This window comes from Osmia lignaria, chromosome 3 (assembly GCF_051020975.1).
Source record: "Osmia lignaria lignaria isolate PbOS001 chromosome 3, iyOsmLign1, whole genome shotgun sequence".
NCBI classification, from domain to species: domain Eukaryota; kingdom Metazoa; phylum Arthropoda; class Insecta; order Hymenoptera; family Megachilidae; genus Osmia; species Osmia lignaria.
The window spans coordinates 8,062,581-8,086,992 of NC_135034.1; the positions used below are offsets into that span (position 1 = coordinate 8,062,581).

A 24,412-nucleotide genomic window follows, 5' to 3' on the forward strand; every position below is an offset into this window, starting at 1 on the left:
TTTGAACACCTGCTATAAAAATTGTTTTAACACCGTAGATTCCTTTATTGCTTCGTTAAATAAGATAAAACAGCTTTAGTATGACTCTTTCCGAACAAAGATAATTCATTTCAATACCTCACAAAGGTACAAATGTAAATAATTAATGAAATTTTAATCAGAACATATATGACCGAGAATGTACTGGAACTGAAAATTTTCTAGAAGATAGAACAATCGTACGATTAACGTTATTAGGTTTTGTTTCACGTGTACATATTATGCAATTCAATGGAAATCAATCAGGAGAATCTAACATAATTTGGTAAATATTTATATATGTCTAAAGTGTATTATTTATGTTGTGTTGACAGCCCTGATAGCGTGATATTTCCATTTAGTAACTGCGTATATGCATACTGCAATATTGCACAGGTTATCTGTAACTTCAAACAATTTTGATTAATTTTATGCAACATTTTTCAAATATCGAAGTTTTACATGTGTCATTGCTAAAAATAACATATATATATATATATGGATAATGGATAAGCCTTGTATGTATTACTGTCACACAGCATTGTTCGTATATTTGTCAACATACAGTTGGATTTACTACGCATGCGCAATCGTCTCAAGGCATTGACTTCTAGAAGGCTCCATACTCATCGTAAGCAGAACGTTGGCGAATATTTTGTAGGTATCTATCATTTGATACGTGCAACAGTGCACGCAAAATGAGGCGCCAAAATATCTATGCTGGACGAGGTTAAAATTACTCGATTACCAAACGCGTCAGTGATATCGTTCAGTACGAATCTAGTGTGAAACAAACAATGATACGCGAATGAAGACGTAGTTAGGTTTAATGAAATTCAGGTTAACCAGATTCGTATCTTTCGAATTACGCATGTCTGTATTCAAGTATGGACATGCTCTAATTAATAACTATCAGATGCTAATTAAGCTTCCCACGTAAAAACAAATCTACTGATCGTGTATGTACGTTGATCAGTAGTGTTTATTCACGTCCAGAGCTTCTGAATCGTGTTTACTACGATCATATTACATTTTATACTTTGTTTCATCAACAAACAGTACAGTAGCTGCTTTATAATTAATTTGAATCAAGAATAGATTCAATAAATCAATGGTACTGTATTAATGTTAAGAAAATGGTGCTATAAGTGCCATCTAACGAGAGAACAACATATGTAAATGATTTCTTTGCTTTATCGGAACAAGTAGAATGTTCTTGTGGCAGCATTATTGAAGCCAATTAACAAAAGAAATTTCATTTTTCTTGTCTAAAACAAGGATCTTATGAGATAAAGCTTACTAACGAGTTCAAAGAATACATCTCTCTTTTAAAAAAGACCGCCACAATCCTGAGCCGTTAGAGACGCCTAGCGGCAGCATAGCGAAACTACAGTTCTTGAGTTTTTTAACTTGCTGAACCTCGTGAAAAAATCTGTATTGATAATATCCATTAAATTGTGGTATTAAAGTGAATTTGATGTGTTAAAAGTGATAAAAATGTAGAGGTATGTGTCTGCGTCTTGCACAGTAATTATGAAACGTTCTACTCGTTTTAATTAAGGACAAAAACTATTTTATGAAAAAATTAGCATTATCGACACTCTCCGTTAGGCGGCGTGCATAGTATTCCTTTCAAACTGCGCAATGATAAATTTAAAAACACATTTAAAAAATCCTATTACATCATTATTATCAAATTTCAGCAAGGCAGAACGAAGTTGAATAATATATTGAAGAATGCCTCGACCCCTAATGAATCAGTCCTTGCAAACACTGGAGTTGGAGAACCGAAATTTCTTTTACGAAAGTCATCGACAATATGCATCATGGCAAAAGCTAAACACAGGTAATTTTCTTTATGGTTATAGTAGGTCCAAAAATATTTCTCTTTTGTTTAAAGTACGATGTTAATGTTTATATTAAATACACGATATATTCAAGGAAGAAAAATTGATATTTTTAAATCTGCAAATTGATAAACTCTTAGTCGGATACTTTTATGACTAGTTAATGGTAGAACGTTCACGAATACATTTCCGATCGATAATACCGGTCAAACCGTTCTCTTACATCGAAATTGTTCTTTCGATCAATAATCCGTGGCCCAACGTTTCCATTATGCTCAGAAAACGGAAGTAACATTTGAATCGTGTATTTAATAAATTTTATACCACTGAACTGAATCAAAATAAACGAATGTAATGAGATAACGTGGAAAATTTTTATTGAAGTTCATAATCGCACAATTATTCAATACATAAACCTTTAAAACACACGAACGTCAAATGTTGATTAAAAGTTTCTCGAAGAATCGAATGATATTTATGACTTACTGCCGTCGTAACTGCTTAACAACTACTTCAATAATGGAAGATGTTTAGCTAAAATCAATAATTCCCGCGAACATACATTCAATTGACTCCGTAGACGTCACCGCCTTTGCGGAAGTCCGCGTTCGCGTAGACGGTCGTGTCGTTGTTAACAAAAATCACACACGCCACACTGCCGCGAACCCTGTAACGAGCAGTTTTATGGCCGATTTTCTTTAAACCATCGATTACTTGCTTTGGCACGCCATATTCGTACATCATCTCGGATGGGTACAGCTGATGATGTATTCTGGGAGCGTCCACCGCTTCCTTCACCGTTTGTCCCATCCAAATGATTTTCGCCACTATCTGAAATCGTGATCCATCAATGAAATACCTTTCCAACGGACGGTTAACCATTTCATTGTCGGAGATCCTGAGACGGAATATTTTTGATACCGAAGTACAATGGTGGAATACTAACTTGAGACACTGCCGTGGTGATCTTAGTGCCACCGGATGCACCGATCACCATTTTCACGTCTCCGTCCGAATCTACCAGGATGGAAGGTACCATCGACGACAAAGGTCGTTTCCCAGGGGCGATGTAATTATTCGGACTGGGAGGTATACCGAAATAACTTATCGTCGATGGTATACCGAAATCATTCATCGCGTTGTTTAATAATATTCCAGTGGTATCGCTAATTACCCCACTTCCAAAGCTGAAAAATAAATAATTGTTTTCCATAGAATCTTCCGACTAATAATGTTAGCTCTCTTCTTCTTCCATGGTTGGTAGAAAATGAAACGTACTAAAAATTAATGGTACTAGTAGCTGACACTGCATCTCCATTGGGTGCCAATACTGAAACATGGGCAGTTCCTTGATCTTTCGCGCTGTTCAAAGTAACAGCTCCATAATGAGCTGGATCGTCCCATGTTTTGTTATCGTCGATCTTCATTCGAGTTTCGTGAGCGTGTCTCCTCGAGGTTAAATTCCTTGTTAACTGAAAGAAAAGAATTCGATGGTAAGAATAGGATAATTATGTATTGAGACACCTGGATGTAGAGACATTGTTGTGCTAATTCTTTACTAACTTCTTCCATGTCGACAAATTCTTTGTCAGCCATATCGTTTCTCAACGCGTAAGCATATTTGAAACTTTCTATCATTCGATGATAAGTAAGAATGGTCTGGTTTTGATCAGCTATGCTGTCAGGATTAAAATGATATTCGTCTAAAATGTTTAAAATATACGAGAAGAGAGCTCCACTAGCTGGCAATCCAACAGTGTAAACCTTTATTCCATTAGAGAGATTCGTTTGAAGGGGTTCATCCCACGTAGCTCTAAAAATAAATGAAATTTAACGTGTAGTCATTTCTGGTGCTTATTTAATTTAATAATAAACACCTGTAACTGTTCAAGTCCTTCATCGTTATTATCGCTCCTTTTTCTTGCAAATCTTGCACAAGTAACTTGCCCAAGGTACCATTGTACAATTCCGAGGCACCCTTCTCCGCAATCACTCTCAATGTTTTACAAAGTACCTTTGGTTTAATGATGGTACCCGGTTTGTAAAAATCATCGGTCTTCGGATCGACAAACAGTTCTCTAAGAATCAGAGAAAATACAGATTGTAATAAACGAATAATTATATAAAATATATTTCTTCGCTTATGTTTACTTTAATACACGATCGTTGTAAATATTCTTCGCATTGAATCTGAACCCAGCGTGTTGGATTTTTGTTAAATTATATCCTTCTTCGCAAAGTTCGATCGATGGTCTGAACAAATCGGCCCATGGTAATTTACCAAAACGTTTGTGAGCCTCCCAATATCCGGCCAATTCTCCAGGAACAGCAATGGCCAATGGACCTGATTGTCAGTAAATAATTTTTACGGATAGTTGATTAATTCGATTAAAAGTGAAAGGGGAAAGTAGTAAGTTTACCGGAAAAGGATGCATCTCTTGGTTTTCCTTCGTACATCGTGGCATTGGCTGCTAAGGGTGCACGGTCTCTTGCAGTTAACGTGTACGCACGTCTGCTCGCTTTATCATAAATTGTCATAAAAAATCCGCCTCCAATGCCCATGCTTTGCATATTCACGAGACCGTTGCAAATCATCGCTGCTATCGCGGCATCCACAGCCGAGCCATTTTTCTCTAAAATCGACCTGCGGAACGATGGTTATACAATCGCATTTTAATTCGTTTTAAAATAAGGTTTACAGTGGGATTTTTGTTCTGTATACTCGTATGCCTTGATGCTAAAAATATGATGTTACGTACTTGCCGACAACGGCACATGGGGCACCATCTGCGCAAACGGCTCCACGTTTAAAAGTTCTTAATTTACTCGCTGAAGGAGGCAACTCTGCTTCTGGATCCGGTGGTACTTCTTCATTTTCTTGAATTTCTACGTCTCTGTTCGATCCATAGACAGTGCAGATCGCTATTATCGCTAGGATCACTGTTGCTAATACTATGCTGCCGATTACAATTACCTTTGTGTTTATATATGACCTGAAAATCAAAAGTCGCCCGATGATAAAAATGATCCTAAACAAAGATTGTGGTATGTGTAAGATTTTACGATTGATGCGCAAACATTAAACTGAAACAGTTGCTCCGAATGTTTTTAACTTTACACGGATATTTGTGTTCGGGGAAGGTTGTTACATAAAAATATCAGTGTTTATCAATGAATTTTTGTTTCAGTTCCTGGTACCACCATCAAATTGGTTGTGGATGAAGCAGCAAACAAGTTGTGGCTCACTTGAAAAATAATCCTTCTGGTAAGTTTACTTTCAAATACTTTCATTCATGTTTAACTGTCTTAAAATATAACTTTTGTTCATTTTTGTGCAGGAACATGGAATCAACGATGATTCGGGAAAACTGGGAAAAATACTGCATGATCTGAAAGTGATAGAAGAAACACTGTCGTCGTGTGGTAAGTACACTTCATTTCTAATCTGCGGTTTAAGATTAATCAGTTAATTAGATTAACTGAAAGAAAGCTTTATAAACAATCGTATACCCATTCAGTTTTAATAGTGGTTTAATATCTACGATTTTAACAGCTGAGATATGAATTATTTAAATACGATATTCAATTGAATATGCTATTCGTATGGGTAACTTAATATGTCGTCTACGAAATTCTGCATGTGTCCTTGTACGTATCTTGCATGCATATGTTCTTTCTATTCACACATGTACAGTTTCGAGCAAAGTAAGCTATCCCAGGGAAAATGATGGTAGAGGCTGTAGAGGAAATAGGAATTCTCCGAATTTTAATTTTGAAGTCATTAATATTCAGAGTAATTTAGAAAATCATTTTTACGCCTAATTGCCCTTTTCCCCTGAGAAAGTGTACAATGCTCGGTTCTGTACCAATGAGTACCTAGTCTACCCATCAAGTTTTACATATACTTTAATTGCAAATAAAACGCCGTTTTGATATTAAAATTGGCGGCAACCTGCGCATAAGGGGGACTCACTTGTCGAGAATTAGTCTTGGAAATAATCCTCTCGTCTTACGATGAGGCGAATACGAGCGCAAGAGTCGAGCGGTTCCGACCTCGTCCGAATCAAGGAAATTTCGTTTATCGTTGTTATAGTACTGATGTAGATCATCGGTAATGGCATAAGCTGAACTGTTGCTAGACGACGGCGAGGACGTCATGTTTTTTCTCTGCTATAAAACGACCCACGATAAAGAAAAACAAGATACATTAAACGAATTTCGTATTCAAACGACGTTACTTCAACGATAATTGTTATAAAAATCGTTGTCGAACAAACGGCTATCGCCACCTTTTGACAAGCCGACTAAACGCATAGAGACAGGTATATCGTTAAATGTTTAGTTGTATATTTTCTCGTACGGTGGGATCACTGAAAGACACTCACTGTAACTGGTCGACGATTTTTCTTGCACCTATTCCGATCTCGTTTTAGGAAAGATTTACGGACCATTTCGTTCGTACGAACGGTAATAATCGCTGGCCGAAAAGCGTCCGAAACGTTAACCGCATCGTCCCGACATTGAGCAAGTACCAGCTGACCGGCGAAAATCAATCTGGGCTTGCGCGTTCCTTTCCCGTTCGCGCAATATTCTTCTGGATGTCACAGTCACGTGTATACACGCGATTTAAATTAAGCTTCACAGTTATATTGCTTCTGGTTTTTTTTTTTTTTTTTTTTTTTAAGATAACAATTTGAATTTTCTATGCTTCTGTTTGCAAACTGATGTAAATCCAAAATGAAGTTTCGGTGTTTAAATACAGAGCGCAGCAGAATACGGGGTATAGGGGTGATTTTATGTCCAAAAATGAGTGAAAAAGAAAGAGTAACATTTTTTCGTTTAAGCTTTTGTTTTTGAGGAAACCGAATTTGGCAATCAGTGTTGGATTCGTTGAGGTAATAGAATTAGGAACTTCTAAATTTATTTCTACTTTGAAAGAATGGGTTTTGACATGAATGTAGTTATAGTATTCTTTTTCAAGAACCTTTCACACCCACTCATAACCTTATTATATGTAGAGCGATAAAAAATTGAATCAGGCTGATTGTCGTAGGTCAGTGTCGTCCCGTAACAACCTGTGGGAGAAATCTGTGTGAACTGATAACGAGAACGTCACGTTTGATAAACGTCGTTCAGTAGAATATTACATAATTGCATCATAGTTTCCTATCTTCTACTTAATCAGAAAAATAGTCTGTCATTACATGAAATAGGCAATATATAATTCAAGGTATTCGAATATTCAAAGAGTTTGTATTTTGGATTGAATTTCAAATACTTCAATATTGAAAGGCACATGTCTTAGTGATACATCAGTCATATCACCTAGCGATAAACTACCGATTATCCATGACCAGTGATTTAGCAATACATGTACTTACATATCTCATACACATAGCATCGATTATGACTTGACTTTTCAAAATATGTGTATTTCAGTATTTGAAATTTATAAAATATTCCTAGTTTCTTAATTTTCACCACAAAACACTCTATTAGTGAATTCTAGAATGCTATTAATATTTTGGGTGTCAGTCACCTCAGGGTGACGAATAAACTTCTACGAGGATCTATCGTTCCGGTTATTTAATTATAAGCTGGCCAACAGAAAACACTGAATATCATAAAATTGATATTAATAACAGAATTACTGTTTAATTTTGTTGCGATTAAAAGGAATGCGGAACTGATACGGTACATGAATATTTAATTGACGAAGTTATATGACCTTTCATGGCATAATAGTATTTCGACGAAACAATGGAATATACAATTAAGAGGAGTTACATATCTGGGTCGTAGAACGCGCACGGCACTATATGTGTATCGGGAAGTGGCATGCAATTGCGACAATTTGTAGCGGATATTCGACAATTATCGGAACCGCTAAGCATCGAGCAATCTGATTCAGAAAAGTGTAAACGGATCGAATAATGAAACAACGAGATTCAATTAACTTCTTCATTTACTTTCTTAGAATTCACAGCTCTAAACGAAAGGTGTTGTCTTCAGAAAAATAACACCTGTCGCAACAAATGTTATCTGGTTTTATCGTTCATCGAGTATTTTCATCATACCTTCGTCTCTTCCGTGACTCTTCGATTTCCGCCAGGCTGTTTCTTCTCGTCATCTTTGCGATCAAACTTTTAAATCACAGAGAACTTTTAAACGTACACGTACGACGATCGTCGACCGCCTGTGACCCGAGAATTTGACCGGTACTCGGAGACAAATGATCTCACAGTCAATCGTTCATATTCATAAAGATAATCGAGAATGTAAAAATCTTACCGCGCACTCGGTTCTAAATTGAAGTAATTACCCGTTGGAACACCTTCCTTTCAGTGAGTGACGCGCGCATCAACTCTATCAGATCTTCAACACACTATCGTAATCATAGCCGATTGCGAAACCCAACAGCACCGATTCAAAAGTAATTTTCAGAATATCATCCACTGTTACATAAAGTTGATACCTTCTTCGAATCCGATCGCTCCTTCTCGATGTTATCGATCGTTTAATCAATCACGACGTTTCGAAAGTGTAATTAATTCTTCGTCACCGCGATAAAACTGGAGTAGGATAAAATTTTGAATGATCGAGCGACGATCATTCGAGAAGCCGGCTCCGAAGCATCGAACGTGTCGTCCGGACACGAGGTTTATCGTACAGTGGTGAGACCGGATCGCAGCACGCTCGCTTCAACTCTCGACGAAAACATCTCGAAACGTGTTTGCCAGGCTCATGGCCGTGGCAGAGAAGGGATGGTTGTTTCTTGCCCGCGCGCGGACGAATTTAATTCCCCTTATTTGAATTCTAAACGATAGGGGGAGAAGATCGCGCCGGTCCAGATGACTTTCGATACTAAAAGAAGGCCTTGTTTAACGCCGCACACACACTCGAGATGCTTTATCATCGAGCTACGTTGCTTCATCGCCTTTTTCCGCTCGAACTATTCGACAACTGCTCCGTTTCTGCCTCGCGTAATTTTAATCGTCGGACGATTAAACGCCCTGGCGCTTCGTTTCTCGCGGAGTTTCAGATTTTAATAGAAATCTGAAGGTTCGTAGGAAGAAATGAAGAATGGTGGGAATTAGAAAATTTAAGATTTAAAAAAGAGAATGAAAATTATTACACGTCGAAATAGATGTGTAGAGAAGAAGATAATCGCGCGAGTGTCTTCTACGTGGAACATCTTACGGTGAAAATGAATTTCACTTGCAAGGATAAACGAGTTTTCGAAGTTAACCATCATGGTCGCCGGCATGAAACGGGAGCCTTAGCTAAAATGTATTACGAGTTGGTAGACGAGTTTGGCCACCTTGTAATAATTCTCTAAACGTGGAGTTTAATGGTCGGGTATCTTCATTAAATTATAAGACAATCTGTAGCAGCATCGTATTGATTTACCTCCTTCAGGAAGCATTTAACCAAAAATAAAAAGGAATAATATCGTTAAAATTAGAGTTATCTTTTTTTCTTTTTTGTTTTTAGATCATTTCTTCTGTTTTATTAGCACTAACGACATACACTCAGACATCGTTTAGATCGGGATATTTTAATATTATTTGTTAGATTATTTGTCTTTCCTAGCTTAGCAAAAATGAATTGTGGAGTTGAGGGACACTGGGTGCATTGTATGGAAAAGGTCTAACTTTGTAACCAGAGTCAATGGGTCTCTGGCTGTATCTAAACTTATAGGCCTGAGTAATAAACACGTTGCAGACCCAGGCCGTTATTTTCTTTCTAAAGTGGGCACCGAATTTCCTGCGTTGCATTCGGAGAAAACCTCACTTCTTAGCTCAGCTTTCATGAGTAAAGACGTCCTTCCGAGCTTATAATAAGGTTCATTTTTTCATTTAATATTGTGTGTTTTATTTAACTTTAAACCCCATAATCTAATATTATTAACATTAACGTGAACACTCGGACCCGATAAACTTCTTCACACCGGAATGATAAAGTAACATGTTTCTGTTAACGAGATCGTTTCTCGGATGTTCTAATTGACGAATTCAAAAGCTAACCAGCACGTACGTTGAAATAGAATATGTTTTTATAGCTTTCGATTTGGATTTATACACACAAACATTCATTAAATAAAATTTGTACTGGATAACGATTTTAATTTTTGATAAAATCAACGACTAAATTTCATCCGCAAGTGCAAGTAAATTAAATTGAATATGATTTTTCAACAAATCCTTAAGATTTCGATAATTAGAACATTTGGATCTGCAACAATTCGCATCATGAAATTGTACATTACCGAGCATGGTAGGCTTCTCTACGGAAAATGGCGATGTTCCGGGATTCCTCCTCCAATAGTCTCGGCTACTGTGCTCGATACTGTACTTTCACACACACTCATACACCCACACACACTCATTCGTGTTCTACAAAATTCAGAACATCAATTCCAATAACCACCAACATTAATATCGTTCAACGTTTAAATAATTGCCGCTACGATCTAAATTGCAAATTATTACCGCGTCGGTGCAAACACAGTAAGTTGGCCACAATTCACAAAAACGGCTGTACAAACTTGCTAGTAAAAAGAATTCGCACGATGCTTCGTCGCTCTTCATTAACGTATATTATTACCGATCGATTTAACGCGATCATCCGTTTATTATCGAACCCCGATCAATGGATGACCACGTTAATCGACATTATTTTTTTTACTAATTTTCTATCTCCATAGATACACCTTTATTCAAATTCGTGACGATTGAAAGACGCTTGAGTCCCTGTCAGAATTTCCTAGTATTTCAATGTTAAAATATATTTTCTGCAACTCGTGAAACATAGAAATTTCAACCCTCGATTCCTTCTATTTCACGTTACAATAATTGAGGCAAATTGAAGAAGTGACCTTTCCAGTATTTTGAAATGAAAATGTTTCATTATTTTCTGTAAATTTGTCGAAGAACCTTATTTATTTTATTAAATTATATTTCACAAGAGGAATCGATCCTATCAACTTTTAATCCCTATGCCAATACCGTTGCACCTGAATATCCATTTTTACCATTACGTTAAAGAATTTATTATATTTTTATTTCAATATTTCAATATCATCCACATTTCTATTCTTCAAACACTTTTTCTTTTATTATTCACACAATGGTTGATTAACGCACCATTAAATCTCTATGATTCACGAGTCAATTAATTAGGAACATCGGCAAAAGCGGAGGGAGAAATAATTATCAGGTATGAAATTATAAAATCGTACCAAACGTTCTCTTCGAGCCAACAGTAGAGCGATTTGAAATTCTTCAGGACCAACAATGATTCTCAAATCGTAGCAAGAACTTTCTTAAGCTTATTTGTTCGCGGACAAAGTTTCGTACGGTCGCGAATATCATCGCGAAGAAAATTATGACGAGCTTCTTTCCCTCCGCGAACTTTCCACCAGTCTCGCCGACACTCGTACAAGGATGATTGGCCGATCAACTTTCCTTGGACTTTCTCGGGTTGGGGGTGGGGAACAACTTTTTCGCCGAGATTAACCTGCTCGTGGTGTATTAAATCAGCTTCTCGTTTCAGCGAAACCGCATTCGCCCCGGTTTTCTCGTTAACGCTGCTTCGTGGTTGAGTGGAAGTATAAAAATATAATTTCAGGATATGTCGATACGTTGTAAATGATATCGAGCATAGTTGAGGGGGACGCGTCGGGCTTCTTCTTCCAAGAGAAAAATAAAGCCTCCTTCTGGACCACGAGATGATAAGATTCGATCGTTTCATTTCGAACGAGTACCTTGGAAATTATTAATAAATAACGAAATGGATATAATAAATTAGTTTGAGAAAAAATATTCGAGTTCATTGATCAAACTTAGGACGACGAGGTGAGAAGCGGCCTGCGTTGCGCTGCCTCCTTGCAATCCTGAGGAACATCCGCTTTGCGAATCGTTTTCGATTTCCGCCTCAATTGCTTGCACTTTTCTTCTTCTGTCTCCTCTTCGATGATCACGGGATTATCCTCTTCCATACATTTCTCCGCCATTTCCTTCGCCTCGATCTCGTCCACGCTGCTCCAACTGTTGTCGCTCTCGCTATGCTCCCTTTCCTTCTTCCTACCGTTTATTTCTTCCTTCTGCTTCTCTCGGTAACATCCGTTCTCCTGTACATATTCATGATTACGTTTCCGGTAACATTGATGCGAGAAGAAATAATTCTTTTGTTTGCACGCTAATTGCACGTAATCATACTTTCAGTGAATTTTTAAGAAATATTAGTTACGCAATTTTTTAGAATCCTCAGCAGTATTGTGAAATCATTTGTATAGGAGTACGTAAGACGCAAGTCATTACTGATTTCATACAGTCACTGTTGTGAATCATCGATGAATCTCGGATAAATAGAACAACATTCTAGAGTTAATAATTAGAGTTCAGTTTTATCGACTAATCATATATGAAATAACGTATCAAGGGTATAATTAGGTGTGTTCGATTCATAATTAAAAAATAATGTAACAGCAGAAATAACATTGCAACGAATCCGTTTGCTCAATGTTACTAGTGTTACAATACTGTATAAGATTTTCATCGGAAATGGTATACTTACCATGGCGGGTGGTTTCGTGGGCATTGTTGTGGTGGTGGTGGTTGTGGCCGTGGTGTCCGTGGTATCACTGCTTTCGCTATTATTGCTGGGTCTGGTGCCAACCAGAACCGCGCCTTCTTCCAAATTCTTTCCACGCGCGAATCTTCGCGATGGGGGCCACATATCCGACACGTGTTTTGCATTCGCCTTGGCAAGTTTCTGAGCGACGCCCGTGGTCCACACGCTCGCCTCGCTACTTCCGGTACTGCTATCACTACCGGTACTACAATGACGCCATCTCCGCTCTTGCAAAACATACGAATAATTTTGTATCGAAACGGATCCCATTTATACTCTATAAAATTGCAATACGTAAAAACGAGTCAGAAGACGATAAGATAAAGAAATATTTATCAAAGCCCCGAATATGTAACACTGACTATCAAAATGTTAATAAAAGAAAAGCGTGCCACTGGTGACCCCATACGGGACACGCTGTTCGGAGAAGATCCAATAATTCTCAATAAAAATTCTACGCGAATTTCAAAGCGATAACACGTACTGTCACATGGAAGGGCGTTTGCCAGGAACGGTTTCCTCAGCAATGGACTTCCTCCGTCCTGGCTCTCCTCGCTGCACGCGCGTGTTATGAGGATCCTTGGGCTTCTCCTTGGTGTCTCGTTCATTGCTATTGAACATCCGGTGCTCGCGTCTGTCCCGATGAAATCGCTTCTGTAATGAGGACCCATCAAGCTTGCCGCGCTTGCACTCGATCTCACCAACTTGCTACTTTCCCCTGTACGAACGAGAACAAATGAAAATTGTCGAGAAACTTTAACGATAAATCAGAGATTCGAAGAATTCGAGCGTCGAACTCTAACCTGATTCGGAAGTCGGTACTCGAAGCGTATTGCAGGAGGCAGCAGGTTGCAGTCTTCCTCGATGGAAACCGAGATTGTTGCTGTCGAAACTGTTTCCGGTTCTGCAGGAGCCGAGAGCCAACAGTGCCTCGCTCAGTCTTCGTTGTAATGGCGGGAAAGGGAAGAAAGAACCAGTCCCACTTCCGGATGGCCTTCTCGATCCTGCTGCGCTCGGTGTCCTAGCTTGGATCTCCTGAATGAAAAGTATTGTTATTGAAAACCATTTGCTAATATATTGGATCTTAAGAGGATAAGGAATCTTGATTTTCTCAGTGAAAAGAAATCAATTTGGATGCAACGTTGACTTCCTTTGGATAAAAATAAGTGCAGGGGAAGAGGCATCTTGCACCATCGACGAGTTGAATCGTCTACGGAGGGTTAATATTACATGTTAGCTTCCGATTCACAAAGGAAAGGAGAAATGCAAAGGAGACGTTAGTAAAATGATATGATGATTACGTGTTGAAGCTCCGACTTTGTCGCCTTTTTTCGCCAGTAATTTTGCACGGATCGTCTAAGGGTCTGCGATTTCAAGCCGTAGAGAAGACCGTTGATGGGTGGAGAACAGGCGAGTAAAAGAGAGGCCAACGAGGCCAGTTTTGGGTGATCGTAGAAATGGGGTTGATTCCCGACACCGCAAACCTCCCAAAGAATCAGGCCACAGTATGGGAAATAAAGCAAATACAACGAGCCAACCAGTTGCATTACCTGGAATAATTAATATTAGTTCATTTAAATGTTCCGAGTTAATGAGTTATGTTTCAACAGAAGGTTGCGGATGAAAGAAAGTTAGTTGCTATAATGAGGAATTGATAATTAAAAGATCTTTCAGAGAAAAACAACGCGAGCAAAAGAATGTTTCAGGTTTTTAGAATCAGGCAGTTACAGAGGAGTTAATTGAACATAAAAGCAAAGTAAGTAAATGCCTTGCGGCGGGGGGTGTAATCGATTTGACTTGCTAACATCCCTTTAAGTCTTCAATCTATTAATTAATTAAAAATATATTGTCCAATTGTAACGAGGAATATTAAAACAGTTTCAATTAATCGTGCATTAATTAACATAAATATTGATTATAGCTAACAATTAATTTATCATAAAATACTTGACGATAGGTACAAAATTTATTGATCTATACAATATCTACCAGTGTTTACATCGCATATGCACACGCACGAACATCGGATGAAGTAAATATTTGTTGATGCGTGGCGTATAATATTTAAAATATCGCAAATAATATGGTAGAAATATCGAAAAGTCGAATAGATTCGTATTTATTTAGAAACCACTGCGAAATTTCATATTTGAAATAAAAAGTAATTATTTTAAAAGCACGGTGAACTAAAACCACGCGAAATGGGGTGAAAACTACCTTCCGCTGAAACTGCTAACGATTCCCTACGTAACACGTTTTCCTCGTGGAAATTATGTAGCTGAAAGGTATCTGCGGCTAGAGAGAGCATCACGCGAGGAGATAATTATGCAGAGCAAACAGAAATTACGCGGATACAGGGACGTGTACAAACCGTGCTGGCCGCGCTGTGGAAACGTGGCGGGCTGACGGCAGAAGGCGCGGTGACAGTCGGTACGAAAAACGGATTCCGTTGATGGGTGATGGTCACCTGGGCACTCAAGGTAACTTCGTAAATTGCGCTCGCGATGCGATGACGGTGGTAACGGGCTATGCCGAGCACGCGCAAATTGCATACGGTTACCAGAATCGCGGGCAACGCCAGCCCTAGGATCGCGTAAACCGCCCCGTAGAGAACTGCCGCTAAACCCCAGGAATCGTTACCGAAATCCGGGGCGCAGCAGCCCAGACCCGGGCTATATCTATAGAAAAAATAATTAAGAGAATCATTGAGAAATTCTCTGCTTCGATATCGGTTAGGATTTTTGGAAAATAGAACAAACCTGTACGGTGGTACCAAGCCCCAAAAAGGCAACATGCACAAAAACAGAGCGCCTGTCCAGGATGCAGCCAATCCAACTGCAACGCGTCTTGGCGAGACCAATGCAGCGTAATGCAGCGGTGCGGCTATCGCGTAATACCTGCACGAGAAATCGAAGGAATTCAACGTGCTGGTTACACGTCGATTCGAAAGGGATTCTATGAAAAGACAGATTCCGTAAACGACGTCGAGTTTAATATAACCGTCGTTCTGTCTGGTACCATTACTCTTAAATGATACTTCTGGAATCGTTGGAATGTGGCATGCACCGGTGAATAATGAAAGGGTAAGGCAAAAAAGAATGAAACGAGAGGAAAAGGTCGTGACGATGTCGAAGAGGAATGCCGATTTAAATCCACCGACCTAGTGAATAAAATATTCCAGACGTTCGATCAGTAGCCACGATATATTTCCAAGTATTTTTATCCACGCTCTTCGTCCTCGTTCTGTGTTTCGTCTGATCCTCTAATAGCGCGTGGAACATTTCTTATATTTCTTTGAAGCAAACACGTGATATTTTGTCTTGGTTTCTGGTAAACGTCTATAAACTGTCCATTATACTTTTCAAAATTTCTTTCCCCTTTAAACGGTGCAAGTTTGATATTTTTCATATTTTATTGAAAATTGTCTACTGTTTGATCGCTAAAATTTTCGAGCCACTTTCAAAGAAAGACATCGCAAAATTGAGCATGTCATGTTCGATTTACAAATTCCATAACTATTTCTCAGTTCTGGGACGCGATTTAAAGGAAGGAGCATCGTTTTCTGTGTTACGCTAGATACGAGCCACAGGAACGAGACGATCTGTCGAGGGGTTTCAGATTGAATCGAAGATCTCGCGTCGGCTGACGGCCACAGAGATATCGACTGAATACGACGAGCAGCTATTGACATCTTACATTGAAAAGCCTGGCTGCTTTCTGCCGCGTAAGACCACGTTTCGTTGAACGTCACAGTGGCATCGGATCGAAGTCGATTTTTCCACGAGATAAAGGGGTTCCGACCGGTCTGAATTCTGACTTACCGATCAAAGCAACGGAGATCCATTTCGGATACAAATCGCGTCTGTTCGATAACGTGCAAGTAAGAATTCTACTTTGCTGAATATATAAAAGAATGGAAATTATCCAAATCGCTGGAAATCGTGGCTCGTTCATTAAAGATTTATTTCATCAAAATAGATAATTGAAAAGAACTCACCTGTCGCAGTTCAATCCAGTCACAGTCCAAAGAGCGACCGGATGTAGGAGAGCCAAAAGGAAACCGTGTAGAACGCACCAAGTGCCGGCGATCGGCCAGGAACCAGTAGTAAAGATCAGTAATATCAGACACACGGCCGCCTCCACCGCGCCCAAATGTATCAACAACAAAGTATTCGCGGTTTGTTGCTGCTGCGTCTGTGAACATCGGGTTGATAACACGGTTAACTAGTTAAATCAACTTTCAACAGCATTCCTGCAGCATGCGATCTTAATTTCCAATTGGGATCTAGTAATTTTAACTTTTCGTCGTTTACACGCGAACCCTCGTTTCTTAAATTATTTCACATTACATTCGAAGAACTATCTGCGCTTTGTTAATAATATACTTTTTTTAAATTGATAGGCTGTTCAAAAGGAATAGGTACTACGTTCCTCTGTTAGTGCCTTCTTCTTCGGTAAATTTTTATCGAACTTTCCTCGTCGATAAAAGATATCCTCTAGAAGTGTTTTATTTGACCCCATAAAAAGAGTGGTAGTATCGCGTGTACGTTTACGGAAAACAATACAGGAAATCTGAAGAACCGGTCTCGCAAAGGCTACGGAAAACGTTCCGAGCGACCTACTTCGCCGGCTGTCATTCAATGTCCGACTTTCGATATTACATCGAAGGAAAAGCGAGCTCCTCTAGCCGCGAAAGGTTCGCGTTGTTCAAATTGCCACGGTCACTGCGAACGGCAACCTAAACGAAAATGGATCGCGTAAAAGCGTAAGGCTATTTGCAAGATAAGCTGGCCGCTTTTCTTCCTTTCGTTCCCTCGACGAGAAATGTGTCACGCTCGCGAAAGTAAGGTGTGCTTCTGTTCAAAAGGAAATCGTTTTAAAAGGTAGGATTACAGCGATAGGAAAAATCGTGAGAAATCCAAAGGACCTATCCTCCTGGATGCTCTTAACCCTCAATTAATTTCTCAATAGCAGGGAGTTTCTTGAAAAGGATCTCGTGATGAAAAAAGGAGCTCGGAAAATTTCGCAGAAAATTCATCGAAGGAAGATCTATGGCGAATATTGAATCCCTATCGAACCTGTACGAATCAATTTATTTCTCAGATCCAGTAAATCTTTGATACAATAATTAATAATTAAAATGATGAAAATGAAGATTTTAATGAATACTGCGATAATAATATGAAATACAAAATTGGATTAAAATCGTGGCTTTCTCCATAGTTCGTCGTCCGTGGGTTAATATGTGTTTGCAAGGACACGTACGAAGCAATTATAATGTAACAATGCTAATTCCAAAACCAAGCAAGACGCATTCGAAGGTAGATAACGCGTAATCAATTCGAGCCGAGCAAGCCTGTATTCCCAACTGGTATTGCAATTGCTCTGATTGTGTTCGGGGAAGTGTTCGGTTCATTAGCGAATCGGGTTTCTTTGCGAAAATGAACTGAAATTTATCGGCTCCGAGTACTCTAGGTAATTTCATCGTTTATCTTGCGATAGCATAATGAAATTTTCGTCGCCGTTCCATACGTTATCAAACTTCATTGTATGCCCTGTGTTCTCGATAACAGAAGCCTCGTGAAGGACCAATAGTCCATTGAATAATTCCTGCAGTATCCTTCTATTGTCTATGGACGATTATTCTGTCCTGGTTTGAAGTTATTCACAGTACAAAAAAAAGAGAAAATGTAATGATTCACCTGTTTGCCCAATCCAAGAACCACGAGGAGAACGTAACCATTGAGAAGAAGACCCAGAGCAGAAACAAGGACGAGAGGCACGCCGAAGGCCCAAGGGACCATTCCTCTTCCTCCCGCGTGTTTTCCTCGCCTTCGAAGATTTCGGCTCCGAGGAGGATAGTTGACTCTTCCCGCGGCCTGTAGCTCAGGTATCGATCCTCTGCCACGCGATCCACGACGTCATGATGGCGGATGCACCTGAAACATCTGCCACGACGGTCCCGTGTCGATCAAACCTTCGAAATAACCGAACCAAATCGCGTTAATGTCACCCGGAAACTCGTGCCGGCTTCAAACTTGAACTACGGTTATTCGATTAGTGCGTTCGCGGGTAATTAAGTTATCGTGCAGGATAATAATTTCCGGGGAAAAAGAGGGAACCATCTATGACATTATGCTAGTAGCACTTGGAGTCAACAGTTTCGGGGTTAATTTGAGATACCGTTGAGTAACAAATTGTAAATTTTACACGCGAAATTAGTTTTGCATCGTAAATCAATAGTTACGAGCACAAACTTTGCTGGCAAGTAAAATTCAGTATCAAGTATGCCAAAGTATGTTCGCGCGATTATTAAATCAAAAAGCTCGTGGGTTAAATTTGTTATAAATTGAATTTCTTGGCGATTTAATTTAATTTCATCAAATCCAATATTCTCTCATTGAATTTATGCAACTTTTTGCAATGATCCCACGAGACACCCTGTATAATTAAGCGCTATGTAATTAGCGAGTAACACGCAGTTGCTGAGCAGTAGAAGGGTGCTCGTAAAGAATCTTTTTGCCTATGTCGCTAGGAGTTTTACAAACTTTTTACCATCTTGGCAGGTCGTGATATCGATTCATAAACGAGACATCGGTTTGGTCAAGGCTGTACCATCAGGACACGAAAGGTTATCGGTTGTCAGACCAGGTCTACGATTTGCCACCGAATACGTCAATTAACGGGGCCGATTACCGCAGATATATTGAATAATACATTAGTCGTAAGAGAGCAGCAATTTACCTCCGATCAATGTTACAATATTCCATGCTAATACCATCCAATAATTCCTTGTTCCAAGGATATAGGATTCGAATCCTTGTAGGGCAATGTAAGCCATAAAAAGGAACTTATATCCTACTCGTTTGTTTGTATCAGATGGAAATGAAAGTTTAGGTCATGAAACTTATCGTCAGCAAAAAAGCTTTATTGAAAACAGTGTTCGTAGTCCCTTGAGGGTTCAAATCGAAAATAGGTATTATTATTTTCTCTTCGTTCGTATCACGGTTACCATCTTCTGTCCTGCGACTTCACTCCAAGATGAAGTTTAAAAATTCAATCGTTCGGAAAATATCCTTCGATATTTCATAAGAACTCAACTACGAAACCAACACATTTTCCTTCGATTTTCTTTCCTCCTAGAAATTCAATTGAATACAGAATACAAGATTATGTGCTGTTTAGTTCATCCTTGATCTTCCTTCCTCGTGGAAGGTCTTTAGTACGATTAAAAATAAAATAGTACAAGAGTGTACATTTTTACGTAAATGGTGCAATATTAGCGATGGTGACTCTGATGACAGGCAACGCGTTAATTAGTTTTCAGAAGGCTTTATCGAAACAAAAACACAGGGCTCGTTGAACAACAAGGAATGTCGATCCGCGAGACGATAGGGACAGTGAAAATTACAACTGACAGCTCAAGGTGATCGAAATCCTGGCCAATCTGCTAATGTCCTTTGATCAACTGACACGAGTAGCACGCGTTCGCGATAAATCCTATCGATGAACATCCCCGTTGCCCTAACTCTATACATATGAACGCATCGACTGTCATGGAATCATCTATGATCGATGTTGTGAACTTAATTTAGTCGAGAAATTAAAAAGGAAGAAATATGTAAATTTTCAGTTCAATATCTATAAAAAATCTATGCCACGTTTTAAGGAACTTTTTTATCAGCTTCTATAATACTTTGGATGTGATGCATTGCTCGATTCTTTTCTTCGCTGTGGCGCATAAATCTTAAATAAGCGTTATTACATAGCCAGAGCAAGGTTCGCACATGCTGATCGACCAAATACTTTGTGACACCCTTGCCCTTATGACCTGGTGCTCCATTATGCGTAACGATGCAATCTTTATTTGGGAACCAGTCATTTATCCGAGGGAACAGCAATTTTTCTAATATTCTTCCATGGATTTAAAAATATTATAATGATTTGAAATTGAAACAGAATAAGGTCAGAAATGAACGCAAATTCGATCGAATAATACGTGTAATGACATGGTCTCATATGAATATTGTTTTACAATAGTAGTTAGTAGACAACGTAATTCAGTTATTCTGCCATTCGGGAGCTTCCATTATCGACCATTAGCCTGGTTCAACCTTTATGCTCAGACGACTGGCAACCTTCGCGAACAATATTTGCTTCAATCGTTTATAGTTTCTTGTTTGAAGATAAAAAAAATATTTAATTCCATTGTAAAATGGCAGTATTCGATTTTGTCATTACGTTTTCTGTTCATATTTCGGCCTAATCATTAATTAAAGTATTTTGTACGCGTTGCTCGAGGGTGGCATTAAAAACTCGTTAATGAAAGGGCACAAACAGAGATAAACGAAATTGTAAACGACGGATTTACACGAAAATCAGCTATAAGTCACGCGATGTTTGTCGTTTTTCGTTTTCCCATTAACAAATTGTCTTTGCAAATTTTATGAACTTAATGAATCCAAATTGTGTTTAGAGAACGAGTCAGCAATATCATGTATGTTAAAAATTTTCTTTTTCGATGCAACATGGTCATTTTTCTCGTTAGCTTAAATAAATTAGGTTCCTTCATACGGGGTCACGTGTTTTTCAATTAAATAATAATCGCTACTTTCGGGTCGGCGCTTTAAGAACGAAACGATAGGGCTCACCCGTTCCGCGAGATTGGCCGCACACTGTTCTCTTTGCAAATTTTCTCGGTCGAGGCAAATTAAAGGAATGCGATTTCCATGAAATTAACCGTGTATACGGTATGCAAAGTACTTGGAGCTGAAAGCGAGCATTGTGCTCGTCCCGTCTCGATTTTATACACGAGAATTCGTTCATGTATTTTCGCACAGTATAAATATCTTGGGGAGTATCCATTTAATGAAGAAAATTGGGACCAAAATCTATCAGTATTTTGTCTGTATATAAATTATCATAACTTTCAAATATTATTTATCTCAGGTCTTCTTCATTCTTACAATTCTTGCAATATTCTTGCTTATCATTAAGTTTCCTTCCTCCTCTGCTCTTACAAATTTCGCAGTCAGCTTTTGCACATTAATTTCCAAAAAATTTTTTCTGCAGGCAGAAATACAATTGTTTCTAGTATTTCAAATAAAAAAACAGACTGTTCGTAATTATAACGTTTCATTCGAAGATTGAGTTTCAACCCTTTGCTATTTTTTAAAGTATCAAAATTCTCCCTGGGACAATGGATGCTGGGTCGTTCACGATTCAGGTTTAAATATCTGAACCGAGGGGTAAATAAAATCGGTGAAACTGCGCGGACGAAAAGTAGTTGAAAGTTTTCTCATTCGTGCTTCCACTGCTTCGCAGAAACCATGAGGTTTAACGTGGAACCGGAGGGATGAAAGTGAAACTGCCTCGCATGATAACGCGGCTGTTTAGAAATAAAGGAAACCATTGGGAAACTAAGCTTCCTGCTTTAGGCTCTCATTTGTTTGTTCGAAATAGGCTGAACGGAAGTTTGAAAATAACAGGGCATTCTCAGATCAAATCTGGACAGATTGCGATGAGCTTCTGCCAGCGATGGATTTCATTGAATTTTCCAGGCAACTGTAACAAATTTTAGGAATAATAAGACTCGGAAGGCTGAAAATTATATAAAGATTTTGAGGCGCTAAATTTAAGCTGGATTGTATTTTAATAGCACGTGGAATGAAAATGGATGAAGTGAACTTCCTTTTTGGCCAGCATCCGAATATAAATGTAACGTTGACATAGTAATTTATTTCTGTTATATTTGCTCGTGAATGAAAATTTTAAAATTGCTTCATTCCCTGAGAGAAATTCATATTGTTCAATTTACGAGATTTTAACATTCTTTTTCACGAACGATTGTAAAATGAAATAACAGTCGAGGAAAAATAATGTTACGTTACTGCAGACAGTTCATCAATTAGAAAATAAAAATAAAATTAGGCGTCGAAAGTTGCTTCAACGATTTAATCTAGGCAATTAACTTCTCAACGCAAATAAAACTCTGTCGAGGGTAGTTAAGTGCCTTCCCAATGGATCCCCATTTCTTCGATTCCACTTTTTTCCACTCGGTGCGCAAAGAATTTCACGCAACAAGTATCTAACGATAGATGACACTCGAGCAAGATTTCGAGCATCCCAATAAGACCCTCCACTGTAAGCTGATTTCCATTTTGTACTAGCTAAAACGTTTCCCTCTGAACTAGTACAGCAAACAAGAATTCGATCGATTTCAGACGATGTTTCCTTTCGCTCGTTCGTTCTTCATTCTTCGGATCAACCTCTTTGGAAAATCGGGATTAAAATTGAACTCACAGGTCCGAGAAGAAAATACTTGGTCTATTGGAATTCTTGCACCAAGTTAAACTTGAATTGTAAATTAAGGAATTCAAATTACAAAGGGCCGAACGTTATTAAATTCGAATTTAGAAGATTTTGAAATTTTATAATAATTTTAAGATCGAAAAATATGTCATCTGATGATAATTAAACAAGCCCCCGAAATTAATTAAGGTCCAAGGAACGAATTTTGGTGGCCTTCGCACATCACACGACTAAAAGTTTGCCTAACACTTTGAGCAATTTACATTTAATCAGAGATTAAGTAGCTATACGAAAGTTTCAATTTAACTCCCTAGGAAATTGCGTTAAGTGAAAGCAACTTGTTAATAAGATATTAACGAGCTCACAAGAAATTACGTTGCCATTCGATTTAGCAGGCTGAATAGAACCTGAGGGTGTTTAACTAAATGAACAACGAACAAGGGTGATTTTTGTAGTTGAATGATAGAACGGATGCGGTTCCTTCATTTTTCTCAACGCTTTGAAAGAACAAAGAAGTGTGCAAACAACATTTATCTTGTCCTGTTTGTTCATTTCCATAGTCTCTTCTACGTCTACTTCTTTTTCGAGTCGCATTGAAATGGAGGCATGTGATTAATAACGATCAGAATGATAAAAAGTAATGGATAAAAATGTAGAAAGTAGACAGACCATCGCGTGTATGAATAATGAGACTTTTGTAAGATGTGTAGACTGAAAGGAAGGAAAAACTGGTTATTCTAATTAGGGTTGAATCCGCATTATTGACAAATGTACACATGCCTCGCGTGATCGCGTGTTTCACCGAAGACTCAAATATTAAGTGTCGCGGAAAAAAAATGTGTTTTATACAAATTTTATTGCTATTATTTAGTACGATTTCAACTGTCTAGTATTTTTATTTAATGCCTCATCATCGGAAATAAAATTCGCACATGTCTTCGTCGGTATTAATAAAGTTACCGTCAACGAAACTTCTGTTTGCCTTGTTTCGCGACACGTTTCACGATAAAATGAACTGAATTATACGCGACATAAATTCCAGAGAAAGCACACTGTAATCATCCTCAATCGAAGCAAGAGCCATTAAATGAAAGCATGATGCAGCTTGTTTGACGGCATTCATCCGCAATGGGTTAATACAAAGAAACAAGCGAAAGTAAAAAACTTTTAGCCAGACAGTTTAAATCGATCCACGAAGAATACGTCGCAGGAAATACGAAATTCCAAATGCGTTCTTTGTGACCTAGAAATCCGTATCGACACGCAGCTTGCCCTTCAAACGCAAGCTACCTTCGTCTTTACTATACCAAGAACTTGGCCTTACATGTTGCATTAATTGAATATTACTATTTTTAGTAGCTGGAGAAAGATTTCGATCTAACAACAAGAAATAGAAATGATATAGTATCGGTTTAACGTTGAAAACCGTACCTGGAATCTCACCTAACTTCGAAATCGCATTCTCACCGGCTAAAATAGACGACGAAAAAGCGACATGCTTCGAATCACTGAATGCCAAAAAAAAAAGAAAAAACTTTGTCAGGTGAAATAGCATAGAATAAGGTCAAAGACCAATCGTGGGTAAAGTAAGCAACGCGTGC

The 24,412-nt window shown here is 38.5% G+C and overlaps 2 protein-coding genes and 1 long non-coding RNA gene across 7 annotated transcripts in view; 1 reads left to right on the forward strand and 2 right to left on the reverse strand.

Moving 5' to 3' along the window:
* Positions 1-78: 78 nt before the first annotated feature.
* Positions 79-24,412, forward strand: part of LOC117605447 (uncharacterized) — a 40,133-nt gene continuing 15,799 nt past the window's right edge. The window contains exons 1-4 of one of the 3 annotated variants that reach the window (XR_004581702.2): positions 79-1,132; positions 1,722-1,864; positions 5,054-5,130; positions 5,204-5,288. This is a non-coding gene — a long non-coding RNA (uncharacterized LOC117605447). The other 2 variants (XR_004581700.2, XR_004581701.2) reach the window with 2 other exon arrangements.
* Positions 2,219-8,611, reverse strand: LOC117605440 (scoloptoxin SSD14). Of its 3 annotated transcripts, none has more exons than XM_076693191.1 (10): positions 6,251-6,415; positions 5,839-6,032; positions 4,625-4,858; positions 4,286-4,509; positions 4,017-4,209; positions 3,743-3,943; positions 3,429-3,678; positions 3,144-3,337; positions 2,812-3,052; positions 2,219-2,696 (listed from the first exon to the last, which is right to left on the reverse strand). In XM_076693191.1, exons 1-10 carry the CDS (start codon positions 6,314-6,316, stop codon positions 2,430-2,432), a joined length of 2,064 nt encoding a protein of 687 aa, XP_076549306.1. In that variant the 5' UTR covers positions 6,317-6,415; the 3' UTR covers positions 2,219-2,429. The 3 variants fall into 3 exon arrangements, with proteins under 3 accessions (XP_076549306.1, XP_034182687.2, XP_034182688.2); XM_034326796.2 differs by having other exon boundaries at positions 5,839-6,035; XM_034326797.2 differs by lacking the exons at positions 5,839-6,032; positions 6,251-6,415 and adding an exon at positions 7,943-8,611 and having other exon boundaries at positions 2,221-2,696.
* The window catches only part of LOC117605441 (uncharacterized), a 35,004-nt gene continuing 19,885 nt past the window's right edge, over positions 9,294-24,412 (reverse strand). The window contains exons 3-11 of the mRNA XM_034326798.2: positions 18,203-18,448; positions 16,498-16,694; positions 15,260-15,397; positions 14,872-15,178; positions 13,802-14,050; positions 13,304-13,535; positions 12,985-13,218; positions 12,444-12,727; positions 9,294-11,997 (exon numbers count right to left, since the gene is read on the reverse strand). Of these exons, the coding sequence (XP_034182689.1) occupies positions 11,710-11,997; positions 12,444-12,727; positions 12,985-13,218; positions 13,304-13,535; positions 13,802-14,050; positions 14,872-15,178; positions 15,260-15,397; positions 16,498-16,694; positions 18,203-18,304 (2,031 nt within the window). The 5' untranslated portion in view covers positions 18,305-18,448 and the 3' untranslated portion in view covers positions 9,294-11,709. The remainder of the gene's footprint in view (positions 11,998-12,443; positions 12,728-12,984; positions 13,219-13,303; positions 13,536-13,801; positions 14,051-14,871; positions 15,179-15,259; positions 15,398-16,497; positions 16,695-18,202; positions 18,449-24,412) is intronic.

Excerpts from the sequence above, each read along its gene's own strand:
- LOC117605440 (XM_034326796.2), bottom strand. The coding sequence starts at position 6,316 with ATGGTCCGTAAATCTTTCCTAAAACGAGATCGGAATAGGTGCAAGAAA. Across the intron at positions 3,944-4,016 it reads TACAACGATCGTGTATTAAA|AGAACTGTTTGTCGATCCGA; the intron begins GTAAACATAAGC and ends TCTGATTCTTAG. Across the intron at positions 2,697-2,811 it reads TCACCACGGCAGTGTCTCAA|ATAGTGGCGAAAATCATTTG; the intron begins GTTAGTATTCCA and ends TCACGATTTCAG.